Source organism: Lepus europaeus, chromosome 10 (assembly GCF_033115175.1).
Source record: "Lepus europaeus isolate LE1 chromosome 10, mLepTim1.pri, whole genome shotgun sequence".
In the NCBI taxonomy this organism is placed as follows: domain Eukaryota; kingdom Metazoa; phylum Chordata; class Mammalia; order Lagomorpha; family Leporidae; genus Lepus; species Lepus europaeus.
This window is the reverse complement of record NC_084836.1, coordinates 71,392,227-71,412,267: the sequence shown is the minus strand read 5'-3', so window position 1 is coordinate 71,412,267 and position 20,041 is coordinate 71,392,227. Positions and strand designations below refer to the sequence as shown.

The 20,041-nt window shown below is 44.5% G+C and overlaps 1 protein-coding gene across 1 annotated transcript in view; it reads left to right on the top strand.

Moving 5' to 3' along the window:
- SPMIP11 (sperm microtubule inner protein 11) overlaps positions 1 to 20,041 on the top strand; it is a 46,569-nt gene that overhangs the window by 3,442 nt on the left and 23,086 nt on the right. The window contains exon 2 of the mRNA XM_062202237.1: positions 6,398 to 6,640. Within this exon, the coding sequence (XP_062058221.1) occupies positions 6,562 to 6,640 (79 nt within the window). The 5' untranslated portion in view covers positions 6,398 to 6,561. The remainder of the gene's footprint in view (positions 1 to 6,397; positions 6,641 to 20,041) is intronic.

Genomic DNA, 20,041 nt, shown 5'->3' with positions numbered 1-20,041 from the left:
CTTTTAATCATGTCAAACATAACAATTTCTACTCAACATTCATATAGTCTCCATTTAAAATATGAAAGGATGGGGCTATTGGCAACATTCCTCAATTCCATGATAGTTTAAAATCAACAGCACTGTGGTGGGGCCAGCATTGTTGCACAGTGAGTAAAGCCGCTGCCTATGATGCTGGTATTCCATATGGACACCAGTTAAAGTCTCATCTGCTCTGCTTCCAATCCAGCTCCCTGCTAATGTGCCTGGGAAAGCAGCAGAAGATGGCCCAAGTGCTTAGGCCCTTGCATCTATGTGGGAGACCTGGATGGTGTTCTAGATTGCTGGCTCCAGCCTGGCCTAGCCCTGGCTGTTGTAGCCATTTAAGGAATTAAACCAATGGATGAAGATCGATCTCTCGTGCTCTCTCCCCCTCCCTCTCTGTAACTCTGCCTTTCAAATAAGTAAATCTTTAAAATCAGCTATGGTATTTGTGTGTGTTGGTAACTTATTAACAATTGTCCATTAAAAATTATATATATGTATATATATGCGCATCTAAGTTCATTTTAAAATCTAATATAAAGGGTGTATAGACTATAATTTATAAAACATAAAATTTATAATCTTTTATCATAAATTTCCAGTAGCGAGCTGATTTCTTGCAGAATGCTTTGAGGCTTGCCAACATTTTTTTTTTTCCATTTTCTTTGAGAGGCATAGAGACAGACAGTTTCATCGCTGGGCAACTCCTCAAATGCACACAATGACTGGGGCTGAGTAGGGACCAAAGCTAGGAACCGGGATCGCAAACTAGGACTCCCATGTTAGTGGCAGAGACCCAGTTGCTTAAGCTATCACTGCTGCCACCCAAGGTCTTCATTACCAGGAAGCTGGAATTAGGAGCTAGAGCCAGGTATTGAGCTCAGGTACTTCAGTGTGGGACACAGGCATTTTAACCACTGGGCCAAATGCACACACCAAGTTTTGTTAGATTCCTGAATTAACTGTGGTTATATTTGACAATAGAGTACAGTGGATTTTTTTTTTTTAATTTACTTACTTATTTGAAACAGTTACAAAGAGAAAGTGCAGGGAGAGATAAATCTTTCATCCACTGGTTCACTCCTCAGATGGCTGCAGTGTCCCTGCAGTGGCTGAAGCTGGGCCAGGCCAAGTCCAGGAGCTTCAACTAGGTCTCCCACATGGGTGGCAGGACCCAAGCACTTGGGCATCTTTGCTGCTTTGACCAGGCCTTTAGCAGGGAGCTGGATCGGAAGTAGAGCAACATGACACAAACTGGCACCCATATGGGATGCTGGCATCTCAGGTGGCAGCTTTACCAGCAGAAACCGAGACCTCCCATCTGCTGGTTCACTCCCCAAATACTTATTAATAGCTGGGGTTCTGAAAACAGGAGCCAGGAACACAGTCCAAGTCTCCCATGTGGGTGCAGGAACCCAGTCACTTGAACCATCACTGCTGCCTCTCCCAGTCTGCATCAGCAGGAAGCTGGAGTCAGGAGAGCAGGGTATTGAACCCAAGTACTCCAATATGGGATATATACCTCTTAACCAGTGTTTTAACTGCCAGGCTGCATGCCCACCCCTCCTGATACACTTTTTAAAAAGATTTTAAAGATTTATTTATTTTACTTGAAAGTCACAGAGAAGGAGAGGCAGAGAGAGAAAGAGAGATCTTCCATCTGCTGGTTCACTCCCCAGTTGGCCGCAACAGCCAGACCTGCGCCAATCAGGAGCCAGGAGCTTCTTCGTGGGTCTCCCATGCAGGTGCAGGGGTCCAAGGACTTGGGCCATCTTCTACTGCTTTCCCAGGCCATAGCAAAGAGCTGCATCAGAAATGGAGCAGCCGGGACTTGAACCAGTTCTCATATGACCACTCAGGCAGCAGCTTTACCCTCTACGCCACAGCATCGCACCTCCTTTGATTCTCAGAGATTTCATCTCTGCTTATATCACCCATATATTCCTGCTAGTTGTCTACTTTTCCCATTAGGGGGCCAGTATTGTGATACAACGTGTTAAGCTACTATTTGTGACACCAGTATTCTCTACTGGAGGCTAGTTCTAGTCCCAGCTTCTCTAGTTCCATCCAGCTTCCTACTAACATGCCTGAGAAGGGAGCAGAGGATGGCCCAGATACTTGGGCCCTTGCCACTCATGTAGGAGACCATTATGGAATTCCTGGCTCCTTACTTGAGCTGGCCCAAATTTGGCTGCTGCAGTCACTTAGAGAATCAACAAGTGGATGGAAGGTCTGTCTCTTCCTCTCTCTCTTGCTCTGCTTTTCCAATAAACGTAAATCTTTAAAAAAAAAAAAAAGTAAAAGTAGTAAATACTAAAAACTCACCTTATAGAATACTATTCAGTCATAAAAGATAAACTGTTATTGGCAGCAATATGGATAGAACTAGAAGATATCATGTTAAGTGAATTAAGTCAGACACAAAAAGACAAATACCTCATGTTCTTCCTCATATGTGGGAGCTAAAAAAACAGCCTCAATTCTGGACACAAAATTTGATTTTTAGAGGCTGAGAGGGGTAAGATGGATAAGAGGGAGTCTGGAGAAAAAGCAGAGGAAGTCGGCATGGTTCACCGATTATGAGTAATATGTTAATAATAGGGGACTCTGGATGTGGGGTATATGAGAACTTTATATAATTTTGCAATTTTTTTTTCAAATTTAAAGTTATTTGAAATAAAAAGTTAAATAAGTTCATCTCTTCCTAATTATTTTACCTTATTTCACTGTTATCTATGCTTATGGGTCTACTGCTAGTGTATCTGGATTTTTTAAAAATCTTTTTTCTGGCCGGCGCCATGGCTCAACAGGCTAATCCTCCACCTAGCAGCGCCGGCACCCCGGGTTCTAGTCCCGGTCGGGGCACCGGATTCTGTCCCGGTTGCCCCTCTTCCAGGCCAGCTCTCTACTGTGGCCTGGGAGTGCAGTGGAGGATGGCCCAAGTGCTTGGGCCCTGCACCCGCATGGGAGACCAGGAGAAGCACCTGGCTCCTGCCTTCGGATCAGCGTGGTGCGCCGGCCGTAGCAGCCGTTGGGGGGGTGAACCAACGGCAAAGGAAGACCTTTCTCTCTGTCTGTCTCTCTCACTGTCCACTCTGCCTGTCAAAAAAAAAAATCTTTTTTTCTGTTTGCTTTTCAGTTTGGGAAGTTTCTAGGACGTGTTTTCAAGCTGATTCTTTCCTTGTCATACCGTCTACTGATGAGCCCACCAGTGGCATTTACTTATGTTACAGTGTTTTGTTTTAAAGATTTATTTATTTATTTATAAGAGTTATAGAGAGGGAGAAACAGTGAGAGAGGGAGACATCTTTCATCTGCTGGTTCACTCCCTAGATGGCCACAATGGCCAGCATTGAGCCAGGCCAAAGCCAGCAGCCAGGAGCTTCATCTGGGTTTCCCACGTGGATGGAAGAAGCCCAAACACTTGGGGCATCTTCTGCTGCTTTTCCCAGGCCATTAGCAGGGAGCTGGATCAGAAGTAGAGCAGCTGGGACACAAACTGGTGCCCATAGGGGATGCCGGCAATGCAGGCAGTGGCTTTACGCACTATACCACAATGCCAGTCCTACAGTGTCTTTTATTCTTTATGTTTTTATCTCTCTGCTTACATTACCCATCTGTTCTTGCATCTGTCAGGAGGAAATACTATGTGATGGTGTGTGCATCTCGTCTCGATTTAATGATCAGTGACATCATACAGGTAGCCTGAAATCAGCCATAGGGGCAGAATTTACCCCACAGAAGTTGACAAAGTTTACAAAGTAAGCCTGACTTAATTCTTTTGTTGATTGTCTCAATTTAAGAAAGTGATAGGGGGCCCACCTTGTGGCACAGTGGGTTAAGCTGTTGTTTGCAACACAGGCATCCTATGTTGGAGTGTCAGTTTGAGTCCTGGCTGCTCCGCTTCCAACCCAGCTCCTTGCTAATGTGCCTGGGAAGCAGAAGATGGGCCACCTACTTGGGATCTGTTACCATGTGGGATACCCGGATGGAGTTCCGTGCTCCTGGCTTTGTCTGGGGCCTTCACAGCCATTTGGGAAGTAAACCAGCAAGATGGAAGATCTTTCCCTCTGTCTCTAGCTCTATCACTCTTTCAAATTAAAAATAAAGCCTTACAAAAAAAGTGACGGGGCCAGCGCTGTGGCCCAGCGGGTTAAAGTCGCGGCCTGCAGTGCCGGCTTCCCTATGGCCTCTCTGCTATGGCCTGGGAAAACAGTAGAAGACGGACCAAGTCCTTGGGCCCTGCAGCCATGTGGGAGACCCAAAAGAAGCTCCTGGCTTCTGGCTTCAGATCAGTGCAGCTCCAGCCATTGCAGCCATCTGAGGAGTAAACCAACAGATGGAAGACCTTTCTGTCTCTCTCTGCCTCTGCCTCTCTCTGCCTTTCAAATAAATAATAAATCTTAAAAAAAAAGATTCAAAGGAAGTGCTCAAAGAAAAAAACACTGTAACATCAATAAAGAATGCCACTGATAAGCTCATCAGTAGATGATATGACAAAGAAAGAATCAGTGAGTTTGAAAAAGTTTGAAAATAGGTCCTGGGGCCGGCACCGGGGCTCACTTGGTTAATCCTCCACCTGCGGCTCCGGCATTCCATATGGGCGCCGGTTCTAGTCCCGGCTTCTCCTCTTCCACTCCAGCTCTCTGCTGTAGCCCGGGAAGGCAGTGGAGGATGGCCCAAGTGCTTGGGCCCCTGCACCTGCATGGGAGACCAGGAAGAAACACCTGGCTCCTGGCTTCGGATCGGCACAATTCCGCCTGTAGCAGCCATTTTGGGGGTGAACCAACAGAAGGAAGACCTTTCTCTCTGTCTCTCTCTCACTGTGTATAACTCTGCCTGTCAAATAAATTAAAAAAAAAAAAAATAGGTCCTGGGGCTGGCACTGTGGCACAGTGGGTTAAGGCCCTGCCCTCAGCGCCGGCATCCCAAATGGGCACTGGATAGTCCTGCCTGCTCCACTTCCAATCCAGCTCCCTGCTAAATGTGCCTGGGAAAGCAGCGGACAACAGCCCAGGTCCTTGGGCCCCTGCACCCATGTGGCAGACCCAGAAGAAGCTCCTGGATCCTGGCTTCGGCTCAGTAGAGCGCTGGCCATTGAGGCCATCTGGGGAGTGAACCAGCGGATGAAAGACCTCTCTCTCTCTGTTTCTACCTCTCTATGTGACTCTGTCTTTCAAATAAGTAAAATAAATAAATAAATAAATAAATCTATCTTAAAAAAAATAAAGAGAGAAAGAAAATAGGTTCTGGAAGCTTCCCAAACTGAAAAGTAAAGAGAAAACGGACTTTACGAAAGCAAAGACGTGGGGCCAGCAGGTAGCAGGGGCCCAAAAGCTGGGCCATCTTCCACTGCCTCCCCAGGCACATTAGCAGGGAGCTGGATTGGAAATGAAGGCTCTGGAACTCAAACCAATGCTCCAGTGTGGGATGCTGGAGTCACAAGCAGTGGCTCAACCCATTGCACCACAATGCTGGCTGCTAAATTGTTTTAAATCTTTGTGTATTTGACACAGAGAAAGCTCCCAACAACTGGTTTACTCCTCCCATACCTGCAACAACCCTTGACTGGGACCTCAGTCCACATCATCCAGGTAGGTGTTGGTAACCTCACCACTTGAGCTATCACTGCTGCCTCCTAGAGTCTGCATTAGCAGGAAGCTGGAGGCCTGTAACAGAGCCAGGTGTCAAACCCAAGCACTCCGGTGTGAGATGTGGGCATTCCACCTGGCATCTTAACTGCTAGACCAAAGGCCCACCCTCATACGCAAATCAAAATATTGTCTCTTAAGGTTCTGTTAGGTGCTAAACAGTATGATAAGGAAATGTGCATGTATTAGCTAATTTCATTCTTAAAATTATGAGATAGATTTTGTCATAATTTGACATTTCTTTTAAATTAGAAACATAAGCTTAGTTAATCTATTCAAACTCAAACCTAAAATATGACAAAACTAAGATTTGCACCCATATCAATGCTCTCTTTACTGCCTTCTGAAACAATATAAGACTGTTGTGGCAAGCAGGCTAAGCCACCTCCTGTAATGCTGGCATCTCATATGAGTGCAGTTTCCAGTCCTGGCTGTTCCGCTTCCGATCTAGCTCTCTGCTAATGTACCTGACAAAGCAGTGGAAGTTGGCCCGAGTGCTTGGGCCCTGCACCAACATGCCAGATCAGGATGGAGTTCCGGGCTCCTGACTTCAGCCAGGTCTAGCTGTTGAGGCATTCAGGGGAGTGAACCAGTGGATGGAAGATCTCTCCCTCACCCTCTGCAACTCTGACTTTCAAATAAGTAAATAAATCTGGGGGAAAAAAAACTGAGTCAAGAAAAAACTGTACTGACAATTCCTTCATTGTTTTGAAATTGTACAGCTCTCCCTCATTCCAGCTCCACTGTGAACCCAAAAACCCTTTGCCTCATTGGACAAAGGGAGTGTCAGTCATGGAAATTCTTTGTGACGTTGCCATGCTTACCAAACACAGACTCCCCAGTGCTCCAGTGGAGACATTCTAGAAGACCACAGGGAGGAGCTGAGATGGCCTTCTTCAACTTATACCTAATGGGATATCAAAATGCCTTTCGGAACAAAAAGAGGGACACAACTGAAGAGACAAGTAAGGGGAATATCGCACAGAGGTCTGGGAGAACCATTTCCTTGCCACTCCCTAACCATTTCTTTTCCCACCTTGGGTTAGAGATGTATCATCCAAGCCCAATATGGTATAACCACAGAATCCATTCAGCTTCACTTTCCTGTTATTTAATATTCTTTTTTTTTTTAGATTTTATTTATTATTTTGAAAGTCATTGAGTTCCAGAGAGAGGGAGAGATAAAGAGATTGATTGATCTTCCATCCTCTGGTTCACTCTCCAAATGGCCACAATGGCCAGGGCTGAGCCAGGCAAAAGCCAGGAGCCAGTAGCTTCATCTGGGTCTCCCACATGGATGCAGGGGCCCAAGGATGTGGGCCATTGTCCCCTGCTTTCCCAGGAGCATTAGCAGGGAGCTAGATCAGAAGTGGAGCAGCTGGGACACGAACCAGCACCCATATGGGATGAAAGTATCACTGAGCTGGCTTTACCTGCTACACAACGCCAGCCTCTATCATTTTTTTAAAAGATTTATTTATCTACATGGAAGTCAGAGTTACAGAGAGAGACAGACAGATCTTTCATACACTGGCTCACTCCCCAAATGGCCACATCATTCAGGGCTAGGCCAGACTGAACCATGAGCTTAATCCAGGTCTCCCATGTGGTTGCATGGGCCCAAAGTACTTGGATGATCTTCCACTGCTTTCTCAGGTATATTAGCAGGGAGCTGGATTGGAAATGGAGTTACCAGGAGAAACTGGCACCCAGATGGGATGCCAGTATCATATGTGATGGCTTAACCTGCTATGCCACATCTCTAGTCCCTTAATATCCTTATTAAGGTCACAATTTGTTCAGCCAAATAAATATATTCTTATTCATTGATTTGCTCATCAGCCAACATTTATTTAGCATCAGCTATGTGCCAGGCTTTATGCTGGTGACTGGAGATAGAATAAGGTCTATGTTAAAAGGCAGCTGACTATATGAGGAGGAAGATGAATATGCAAACAAAATAATTGCAATATAGCATATGACTAAGTTAAATATGGAATGTTATGGAACTACAAAGGATGAAGTACATAATACTATTGGATTTGGGATAAGAATGGGGAGATCCTTCAGAAAGTTCCCTTACAGGAAGTGCTTCCAGAAGTGAGTGTTAAAGAGTGATTAGGGTTCACCTAATAAACACGAAAGTGATGTAGCACAGATAAGAAACAGAGACCCGAGAGAGAGTGTATAGTAAGTGAATCACTTCCAAGTACTTGGGTACAGTTGTTAAACATAGAATTTTTAGTATTCAGTGAGTAAATATTAGATTCGTAATAAATTCATAATGCCTGGGCTGACACTGTGGCATATCAGGTAAAGCTGCTGCCTGCAGTGCCGGCATCCCATATGGGCGCTGGTTTGAGTCCCGGCTGCTCCACTCTTGATCCAGCTCTCTGCTATGGCCTGGGAAAGCAGCAGAAGATGGCTCAAGTCCTTGGGCCCCTACACCTGCATGGGAGACCCACAAGAAGCTCCTGGCTCCTGGCTTCAGATCGGCACAACTCTGGCCATTGTAGCCACCTAGGGAGTGAACCAGTGGATGGAAGACTCTCTCTCTCTCTCTCTCTCTCTCTGCCTCTCCTTCTCTCTCTCTGTCTCTTTCAAATAAATAAATCTTTAAAAAAATTCACAATGCCTAGCCTTCCCCCATAATAGAAGTTTATCAATTATTTGTTGGGTAAATGAATGAATCAATGATTTTGAATGACTATAAAGCAGGAAGTAGTGGGGGGGTGCTTTGCAGAAGATATGACGATAAATCTAGGAAAAGTGAAAGAACTTAAAGATAGGTGGAAACTGAAGCAAATTGTACTGAAGTGGGGAAGAAGTGACTGCTAAAGTATAAAAGCACAAAGTCAATATAGCAGAGGAAGATTCACTTTATAAAAAATGGAAGCCTTGGGAATAGGTATTTAGTATGGTGGTTAAGTCCCATACACATCACATCCTGGAGTGTCTGGGTTCAAATCTTGGCTCCTCTGCTTCCGATCCAGCTTCCTGCTAATGCACACCAGGGAAGCAGCAGTGACCAGTCAAGTACTTAGGTCTCTTGCAACCCACACAGAAGACCCAGGTTGAGACTCTCTTCCCACCACTCCCAGCTTCATACCTTCTTGAGACAGAGGATAATTTCTAATTAATCCATACTTTTGTTGCCTCAAGCACTTAGTCAACTATTTATCATTACGTGCAGTGTGCCAGGCATTGTATTAGGCATTCTACATGCTTAATTTAACCTTCTTTATTTATACTTTTGTTGCCTCAAGCACTTAGTCAACTATTTATCATTACGTGCAGTGTGCCAGGCATTGTATTAGGCATTCTACATGCTTAATTTAACCTTCTTTATTTATTTTTTTATTATTATTATTTTTTGACAGGCAGAGTGGATAGTGAGAGAGAGAGAGAGAGAAAGGTCTTCCTTTTGCCATTGGTTCACCCTCCAATGACCGCCACGGCCGGCGCGAGGCGGCGGGCGCACCACGCTGATCCGATGGCAGGAGCCAGGTGCTTCTCCTGGTCTCCCATGGGGTGCAGGGCCCAAGCACTTGGGCCATCCTCCACTGCCTTCCCGGGCCACAGCAGAGAGCTGGCCTGGAAGAGGGGCAGCCGGGACAGAATCCGGCGCCCCGACCGGGACTAGAACCCGGTGTGCCAGGGCCGCAAGGCGGAGGATTAGCCTAGTGAGCCGCGGCGCCGGCCAATTTAACCCTCTTAACATTCCTGTAAGGAACTACAATTCTCCCCTCCCCCCCTTTTTTTAAGATTTATTTATTTACTGCAAAGAGTTACACACAGAGAGAAGGAGAGGCAGAGAGAGAGAGACAGAGAGACAGAGAGGTCTTCTATCCGCTGGTTCGCTCCCCAAATGGCCGCAATGGCCAGAGCTGTGCTGATCCGAAGCCAGGAGCCAGGAGCTTCTTCTGGGTCTCCCACGTGTATACAGGGGCCCAAGGACTTGGGCCATCTTCTGCTGCTTTCCCAGGCCATAGCAGAGAGCTGGATTGGAAATGGAGCAGCTGGGTCTCAAACCAGCACCCATATGGGATGCCAGCACTGCAGGCAGTGGCTTAACCTGCTATGCCCCAGCGCCGGCTTCCCAAATTGTCTTAACATCTCCACCTGTGGTCTTAAATACTTTGTTTCTTATAGAGTTAAATTACACAAGTCTTTTCCTGTGAACAGGCCACTGTACAAATGATTGATGATTAGCATTCCTAGGAAAAATCTATTAACCCCAAAATCCAGAGTTCAATTCTCAGATGGACTTTCCTGTAGCTATTTGCTGTTCCCTAACAAGTGGTCTCAAGATTACCAAGAGTCCACCATTCACTGTAGCTGAATGGTAACTTTGCCTCACTAATGGTCAAACTTGTTGCGTTGGGACCTCCAATATAAAGTCAAAACCTTGCAGGCTCCCCACATAGCCCCTATGCAGCTTAACAACTTTTGGATAGCATTCTGCAAGCTACTGGAAGGGAAAGAATAATTGGATGAGTTTTTTTCTGATCTCTCATTCTCTCATATACATCAGAGAATCATCTTGTGATCCAACTCTATAGCAGAAACCAAAGCAATAATTCGATTCATTTTCTGTGCTTAAACTTTACTGGAGTTATTGGTGAAGACTCAGTGCTAGGAGTTCATCTGCATATATCCTTATTCCTCCAAAGAAAATTCAGGAGTTTTACTTCTGGGATAAGAATTTAGTGAAATAGCTGGCACTGTGGCACAGTGGACTAAGTCTCTGCCTGCAGAGCCAGCATCCCATATGGGCGCCGGTTCTAGTCCTGGCTTCTCTTCTTCCGACCCAGCTCTTTGGTATGGCCTGGGAAAGCAATGGAAGATGGCCCAAGTGGGAGACCAGGAAGAAGCTCCTGGCTCCTGGCTTCGAATCAGCCCAGCTCTTGCCATTGCACCATTTGGGGAGTGAACCAGTGGATGGAAGACCTTTCTGTCTCTGCCTCTCTTGGTCTGTAACCTCACAAATAAATAAATAAAATCTTAAAGAAAAAAAAAAAGAATGTAGTGAAATAACCATTTAGCTTGGCAACCAATTACCATTGATCTCATCCTTCAAGGAGGCATCTTGAACTAAATGTGGCCCGTCTGACCCTAGGCTGTGACTCACCTGATCCAAAAACTTCTAACCACCACTACATACACTTGGTATAAACATATCCCAACCAAGCTAGCAGATTTGAATCAATTACTAAGTACTATTTGATAAAAGTTGAGTATAAGTACAATAGAATCTCTCATCACTGACAAACAGTTGGGCAGTTAAATTTTTCAAAGGTTAAAATGTAAGTTGGGAGAATCAAGAAAAAATACATACATACTTTGTTTTCATTTAGTATGTTTAAATGTGGGTTCACTTACTTTTTTTTTTTTTTTTTTTTTTTTTTTTTTTTTTTTTTTTTGGTATAGTGTCAAAGAACTTCCTTTTCTTGGAAATCGTGTCCATGAATGAGGGTCATAACCTCTTGTCTCTCAATGCATCATCTACAATATCAGTTTAATTACAAATTTGCAAACCAATCTGATTTTTAAATTTATTTTATGATTTTCCCCAAATCTTTTATACTTGCTTTCCCTAAATCTAATGTAACAAATATTTATCTTTTTTATTCTTTTTCAGAGTAATTTTACATGTAAAGAATAGTGTTAAAAGTCTCTTAAAGAAAAACAAGAGTCCTCTGCCTCAGTCTTCTCATCTGCTCTCTCTAGAGACAATCATTTTCAATTCTTTTAATTGTTTATTTTGGAATTTGCCTTTCTACCTCTAAAGAAAATGTGTATGTTCTGGGCCAGCGCCGTGGCTTAACAGGCTAATCCTCCACCCTGCGGCGCCGGCACACCGGGTTCTAGTCCCAGTTGGGGCACCAGATTCTGTCCCGGTTGCCCCTCTTCCAGACCAGCTCTCTGCTATGGCCCGGGAAGGCAGTGGAGGATGGCCCAAGTCCTTGGGCCCTGCACCCGCATGGGAGACCAGGAGAAGCACCTGGCTCCTGGCTTCGGATCAGCACGATGCGCCAGCCACAGCAGCCATTGGAGGGTGAACCAACAGTAAAGGAAGACCTTTCTCTCTGTCTCTCTCTCTCACTGTCCACTCTGCCTGTCAAAAAAAGAAAGACAGAAAGAAACAAAGAAAAAAAGAAAGAAAATGTGTATGTTCATTTTTGGTTGTGTATTCTGCTTTCCCATTAAGACAGCTCAGAATTTTGCTTTCCAAAACTACATACTTCCCATTCCTGACCCTTCTTTTTCCAGTACAATTGTCCCTTGGTGTCTACGGGGGATTGGTTCTTCCAGGAGCCTTCTCAGATACCAAAATCTGAGGATAATCATGTCACTTAAATGAGATGGCACAGTATTTGCATATAACCTACACATATCCTCCCTTATATTTTAAATCATCTCTAGATTGCCCGTAATACCAAATACAGTGTAAATACTATGTAAATAGTTGCTATACCATATTGCTCAAGGAATTATGACAAAGAATAGAAGCACTGGGGCCAGTGCTGTGGCACAGTGGGTTAATGCCCTGGCCTGAAATGCCGGCATCCCATATGGGCACCGGTTCGAGTCCTGTCTGCTCCTCTTCCAATACAGCTCTCTGGTATGGCCTGGGATAGCAGTAGAAGATGGCCCAAGTCCTTGGGCCCCTGCATCCATGAGAGACCCAGAAGAAGCTCCTGGCTTCGGATCGGCACAGCTCCGGCTGTTGCGGCCATCTGGGGAGTGAACCAATGGATGGAAGACCTCTCTCTCACTCTCACTCTCTCTCTCTTTATTTGCCTCTCCTTTCTCTGTGTAACTCTTTCAAATAAATAAAAATAAAAGTATTAAAAAAAAAAGAAAATAGTTTTCTTGGGACAGGCATTTGGCCTAGCAGTTAAGATACTGCTTGGGACACCCACATCCCATAATGGAGTAACTTCTGCTCTCCATTCCAGCTTCCTGCTAATGTACAACCTGGGAGGCAGCAGGTAATGGCTCAAGTAGTTGAATCCCTGCCACCCATGTGGGAGACCTAGACTGAGTTCCTGGATTCTGACTTCAGCCTGGCCAAACCCCAGTTGTGGCAAGCATCTGGGAAGTGAAGGGAAGTGAACCAGCAGGTACCTGCTTCTTTCTCTGCCTTTCAAATAATAAGTAATAAACAAAGAAATAAATAATTTTTAAAAACTATTTATTTACTTGAAAGAATTACAGAAAAAAAAGGAGAGACAGATTTTTCCATCCACTGGTTCACCCCACAAATGGCCACATCAGCCGTGGCTGGGACAGAACAAAGCCAGGAGGTGGGAGCTTCTTCTGGGTCTCCCACACGGGTGCAGGGACCCAAGGACTTGGATCCATCTTCTACTGCTTTCCCAGACCATAGCAGAGAGCTGGATAAGAAGTGAAGCAGCTGGGATTCGAACTGGTGCCCATATGGGATGCTGGTGCTGCAGGCCAGGGCTTTAACCTACTATGCCACAGCGCTGGCCCTTGACTTATTTCTAAAAAGAAAATGTATTTTCTCAGAAATCTGAAGGTATGTTTTTGTTTTCTTCCAGCTTCCAATTAGATTCTTTTGTATCTAATTTCTTTGTGAAGGCTTTTAATTTTCTTTTTTACTCCCTAGGTTTGTGAAATTTCACAATGATGGGACTTGCAGTAGGTCTTTTTTCATCCTTATGATGGGCACTCTGATGATCTCTTTCATTCTGGTAATGAATACCTTTCATTTCTGAAGAAATTTTTTTTCTTTTTTATGACATCCTTAATTGATCTTTTAACTTAATAGCCTTTCTCTATATTTCCTTGTTTTTATTATCCTCTATATCCTCTCTTCTATTTTTTTGGTTTTTTTTTAAGAATTATTTATTTGAAAGATAGAGTTACAGAGAGAGGTAGAGCCTGAGAGAGAGAAAGGTCTTCCATTCCACTGGTTCACTCTCCAAATGACCACAACTGCCAGAGCTGAGCTGATCCGAAGCCAGGAGCCAGGAGTTTTTTCAGGGTCTCCCACATGGGTGCATTGCTTTCCCAGGTCATAGCAGAGAGCTGGATGGGAAGTGGAGCAGCAGGGACTCAAATGGGCATTCATAAAGGATGTAGGCAGCGGCTTCACACCACAGCGCCAGCCCCTACATTTTCTTTTATTATTAGTATTTGCCCTTTGAGGAGGCTTCCTGAATGCTATCTTTCAACCTTCTATGTTAATTATCTTTTGTTGAGTGACACATTCCCCTAGAGTTATGCTTACAACAACAATCATGGCTCAGATGGTTCTGAGCCAGGGTCTTTCATGGGGTTGCAGACAGCATGTCATCTGGGGCTGTATTTATATAGACAAGGTGAGCCCGGAGGATTCATTTCCAAGATGGTTAGAGCCCTCAGTTCTTTGGCTAGTGACAGGACACATCAGTTTCTCACTTTCACACTTTACTTGAGCGTTCTCAGCTAACTCTCCCCAGAGCAGGTGATCAGAGACAGCAAGGGCACTAAATAACTTTTTATAATCTAGTCTCAGAAGTGACTGTCCCTTCCACTCTTTCTGTTAGAAGAGAGTCACTAAATCCAGCCCATACCCAAGCTCCTCTTCTTGAAAGGGGTAATATCAAAGAATGTATGGCATATGTGAAAACCACTACTCCTTCACATTAGAATATTTTATCTTGGTTATAACAGTATGGAATATGTTCCAAGGTCCCCAGTGGTGGCCTGAAACCATGAATATTATCAAGCCTTATATATACTGTGTCTTCTCCTAGATACACATACCTATGAAGGTTTACTTTTTAAGTTACTTACAGTAAAAGTAACAGTAATAACTAATAAAATGGAATAATTCAAATGATATACTATGATAAAAGTTATCTTTAAAACTTACATATTGTTTATTTGGGGAATTTTTTTTGTAGTATATTTGGGCCATGATTGACGGCAAGTAGCTGAAATGACAGAAGGCAGAACTGTGGATAAGGGGCAAGTGCCATATATTTTGATTTCTAAGGGACATTCTTGGCCTTTTGGTTTTCCTTTTCATATTTTCTCCTTTTTCTCTAAAGATATTATAATTTATTTGAAATTGTCTTCTGTTTTCTACATTAGTTCTGTTTCTTCTGAGTCCTTTTTCCTGTGAGTTTATTTTGCCCTCTGTTTTTCTCATTGATTATTGCCCTCAAATATCTGTTTATCCTCGCCTCCCCTTTAATGAAGAAGCTGACTAGGAGCCCATGGAGGGAGATGCCCATTTGTGGGCTTCACTGGAAGCTTCCCTCTGGATCTGCAGTTTTCTCCACAGAAGAATCCTTGGGAGATTGGTTATGTGCTTGTCTGTTGGCATCCTCAGACCAGGACAGGTGAAGCAGGTTTTGAGAGATCTTTTGGAGATCTGGCTTTCACTCCATCATCAGACTTTCATTCTTGCACCATATGCCGGCCTTTGCAGTGAATCCTGTCCAGGGATGCATTGCCTCCTAGACTGAGCTCTTCTAGAGAAATCTTTCATATCCTTGGTAGGGCAGAGTGATGTGCCTGATGATGCTCAATGCTCTGTAAACAGCTTCAGTAATGATCTTCTATTGATGTGAAAGTGAGAGTTACACAGAGAGGAAGAGAGATTGAGAGATTGAGAGATTGAGAGATTGAGAGAGAGAGAGAGAGAGAGAGAATCTTCCATCTACCAGTTCACAGCCCAAATGGCCACAAATGGGGCCAGGCCAGGCCGAAGCCAGGAGTCAGGTTACTCTCCTATATTTTGTGAAACATGTTACATTCTAAATTTTGGGCCTGTCAGATGAATTAGCTTACTTCTAGATGTATCCTTCACCACAGACGTAGGTAAAAACTTTCTCTCTGATAGGTTACTTGCCAACCCTCTGCTTTCTGTAATAGTTAAGAAAGGGCCTAACATATATATATATATATATATATATATATATATATATATATATATATATATATACAAGCTGTTTTTTTTTTTAAGGCAGAAGGACAGAGAGAGGGAGAGACATAGATCTTCCTCTGCTGCTTCATTCTCCAAATGCCCACAGTAGCCAAGACTGGGACACACTGAAGCCAGGAGCCAGGAACTCCATCTGGGTCTCCTTCTTGGATGGCAAGGACCCAACTACATGAATCATTATCTGCTGCCTGCCAGTGTGCACATTAGCAGGAAACTGGATCAACTGTAGAGGCGGGAATCCATCCCACACACTCTAATATGGGGGAAAGGCATCCTAAGCAGCGGCTTAACCCGCTGCCCACTGCCCACCCCATCTCCTTGAATAACTTGAACAATTTCTCTACTTAACTTTTTAAATATTCAGTCTTTTTAAAAAATATTTATTTATTTATTTATTTATTTGAAAGGCAGAATTACAGAGAGGCAGATGCAGAGAGAGAGAGAGAGAGAGAGAGAGAGAGGTCTTCCATCTGCTGGTTCACTCCCCAGATGGCTACAGATTGGCCCAGAGCTGGGCCAATCCGAAGCCAGGAACCAGGAGCTTCTTCTGGGTCTCCCACGCCCATGCAAGGGCCCAAGGACTTTGGGCCATCTTCTTCTGCTTTCCTAGGCCACAGCAGAGAGCTGGATCGGTACTGGAGCAGGGGAGACTTGAACCAGTGCCCATATGGGATGCTGGCACTGCAGGTGGTGGCTTTACCTGCTACACCACAGTGCAGGCCCCAGAAAAGTTTCTATAACCAGTCTTTGATTCTAAGAATATCCTATGTTTTTTTCCTAATGTTTCTGTAGTGCTACCTCATACGTTTAGTTCTCTAATTCATCTAGAATTTATTTTTGAGCATGACATGAGGTAGGAGATCTTTATTACACTAAGAAATACCCCCTTTATTCTTAATTTTCAAATAGCTTTTTCAAAGAAAGGCAATGCATATTTTTAGTTTCTAGTGGTCTATGTTCTCTATTTCCCCTGAAAGCATCCTGTTGCAGCTGAGAGCTAATCTAGCATAAATAAAAAGATGGCCCAAGTCCTTGGGTCCCTGCACCCTCATGGGAGATCCAGAGGAGGCTCCTGGCTCCTGGCTTCAGATCCACACAGCTCTGGCCATTGTGGCCATTTGGGGAGTGAACCAACGGAAGGAAGAACTTTCTCTCTGTCTCTCTCTCTCTCTCACTGTCTAACTCTGCCTGTCAAAAAAAAAAAGAAAGAAAGAAAGAAAAGAAACTTTTTCTTAGAAGACATTAAGCCTGGCCGGCGCCGCGGCTCAATAGGCTAATCCTCTGCCTGCAGCGCCGGCACACCGGGATCTAGTCCCAGTCGGGGCACCGGATTCTGTCCTGGTTGCCCCTCTTCCAGGCCAGCTCTCTGCTGTGGCCCGGGAGTGCAGTGGAGGATGGCCCAAGTTCTTGGGCCCTGCACCCCATGGGAGACCGGGAGAAGCACCTGGCTCCTGCCTTCGGATCAGTGTGGTGCACCAGCCGCAGCGCATCGGCCATGGTGGCCATTGGAGGGTGAACCAACGGCAAAAGGAAGACTTTTCTCTCTGTCTCTCTCTCACTGTCCACTCTGCCTATCAAAAAAAAAAAAAGAAGAAGAAGACATTAAGCCTAGACGACTAAAAGACTGACAGTTTTTACTGAATACATTTTAAGTTCGCATCAAAAGACATCATAGAGTTAAAAATCGAAGAGACTGGGAAAAAATGTGTGCTATATAAAAATATATGTATAGAGACATCTATACACAAATATACAAATGTATAAAGACCATATACATGCACATATATACATATCTATAATTCATGTGTACAATAATATTCAGAATATATTAAAAAGCTCCTAAGAAAGGCACCAATCCAGACCCCATCTCTCATCCAATAACTGACATTAACTTATTGGGAACTGACTATGCCAGGCACTGTGTTAGGCACTAGAAATACTTCAGTGACTAATATAGATAAAACGTAAGTAAGATACAGATTATGACAAGTTCAAGGAAGGAAATAATGGGGTAATTCAACAGAAGAGAAGTTGTAAACTGCTGCTCTTGGGGCAGATATAGCCTGGTAACATGTTCAGCCTGCAGAATGCTTCCCAGAAATTTGGACAAACACTTAAAGTCAGGAAATATTATATAAAACCACATTTCTGACTTCTTCAAAAAATTATATCTGGCCACATTGGCTCTAAACTGTGGTCCTAAATGTCAAGGAACAGAGCAATGTAGCAGCTGTTCCTTCAGGTGGGGTAGGTTTCTCACCCAGCTCACTCTACTCATAAGCATTTGTCTGGCCCTATGGGTGACTAAATTGCAGATCCCAATATGGAGAATAACTAGGAGAGGCTCATCTGCAGTGAAGATAGAGTAATCAAGGAGGTGATGTCTGTGCAACACCCTGAAGAATGAGAGCAATCTAGGGGTGTGTAGAGAGCTCAGGCCTGAGTTTCATCTTCATAAAAGCAGATTTCAAAATCTTAACAGCTCAAAGCCAAAAATGTAGGAAGGCACCTCCACGTCCCACTTGGATTGTATTGCTTTCACTGCAGCCCAGCAAGAAGCCTGAAACCCACCTCCCACTTCTAGCCTTTTTCTTGTGCAAACCCTGACATGAAGTCTGCCCACTGTCCATGACCTCATAGCAAAAGAAAGTGTACAACAATATTTGTGATGTCTCTACCCTTTCCATAAAGACTTTGAGCCAGGAGGCCAGCCCTGTGGCACAGTGGGTTAGGCTGCTGCCTGCAGCGTTGGCATCCCATATGGGAGCCGGTCCGAGTCCTGGCTGTTCCACTTCCATCCAGCTCCCTGCTAATGTGCCTGGGAAAGCAGTGGAGGATGGCCTAAGTTGTTGGCCCCCTGCACCCTTGTGGGAGACCCAGAAGAAGCTCCTGGCTCCTAGATTCAGCCTGGCCCAGTCCTGGCTGTTGTGGCCATCTGGGGAGTGAACCATTGGAAGGAAGAAGGAAGATCTATCTCTCTCTAGCTCACTCTCTCTCTCTCTCTCTCTCTTGCTCGCACTCTCGCTCTAACTCTGCCTTTCAAATAAATAAATCTTAAAAAAAAAAAAAAGACATTCAGCCAATTTGGCTAACGTCTGCCAAGTTTGGTTTCAACAATTTCAGCTACATCAGTCAATCTTTTACCTGGAAATTCTATTCAATAGTAATTACGGTCCCTCCCTAATAATTCCTTGAAGGCACATGAAGTGCCTCTGAGCTGAACTCTGGGTCTGCATGGCAAGTTTTAGGACATACAGGCACTCAAGGAAACTACTCCAATAACTTTTCATTTATTTATTTATTTTTGGTATTAGTTTTTCCATTTCTTTCTTACATCTTTCTTTTTTTAAAAAGGATTTATTTATTTATTTTTTATTTATTTGAAAGGCAGTGACAGAGAAGAAGGGATCTTCTGTCTGCTAGTTCACCCCCCAAATGCCCATGACAGCCAGGACTGGGCCAGACCAAAGCCAGGAACTTGAAACTCCATCCAGGTCTCCCACATGGGCAACAGGGGCCCAAGTACCCGAGCCATTATCCACTGCCTTCCCAGGCACATCCCAGGAAGCAGGATAAGAAGCAGAACAGCTGGGACTCCAATATGTTGACTGCCAGCATCAGTGTCACAGTGGTGGTTTAACCTGTTGCACTCCAATGCCATTCCCTCTTCTTTGTGTCTTGGAACCCCACATTCACTATTTCCATGGCCCTCCCCCACCATACAGCAAAATTTCTGGAAAGAGTTTCCTGTTTTTTGTTGTCTGATTGTTCTGCAATTCTTTCTTTTCTTTTTCCTTTTAAAGATTTATTTACTTATTTGAAAGGCAGAGTTATAGAGAGGCAGAGAGAGAGAGAGAGGTCTTCCATCCATTGGCTCACTCCCCAAATGGCCACAAAGGCCAGAGCTGTGCCAATCTGAAGGCAGGAGCCAGGACTTTTTCCAGGTCTTCCACATGGGTGCAGGGACCCAAGGACTTGGGTCATCCACTACTGCTTTCTCAGACCATAGCAGAGATCTGGATAGGAAGCGGAGCAGCCAGGACTCAAACTGGCGCCCTTATGGGATGCCGGCACTGCAGACAGTGGCTTTACCCACTACCAGCTACCGGCCGCCTGCAACTCTTTCTTGAGGCCAGGCTCTTTCCCCAACCACTCCACTACAACTGGGAGTATCCAGTCACTAGTGACTTCCATCCTTCTAAACTAAACAGTAAACTGTTAATTCTCATAAGGTCAGCAGCTGGGGTGGGTCAGGGTGGGGGGACCAGCGCTGCAGCATAGCGGGTAAAGCTGCTGCCTGTGATGCTGGTGTCCTGTATGGGAGCCTGACTGCTCTATTTCTGATCCAGCTCCCTGATAATGCACCCGGGAAAGCAGTCAAAGATGGCCAAAGTACTTGGGA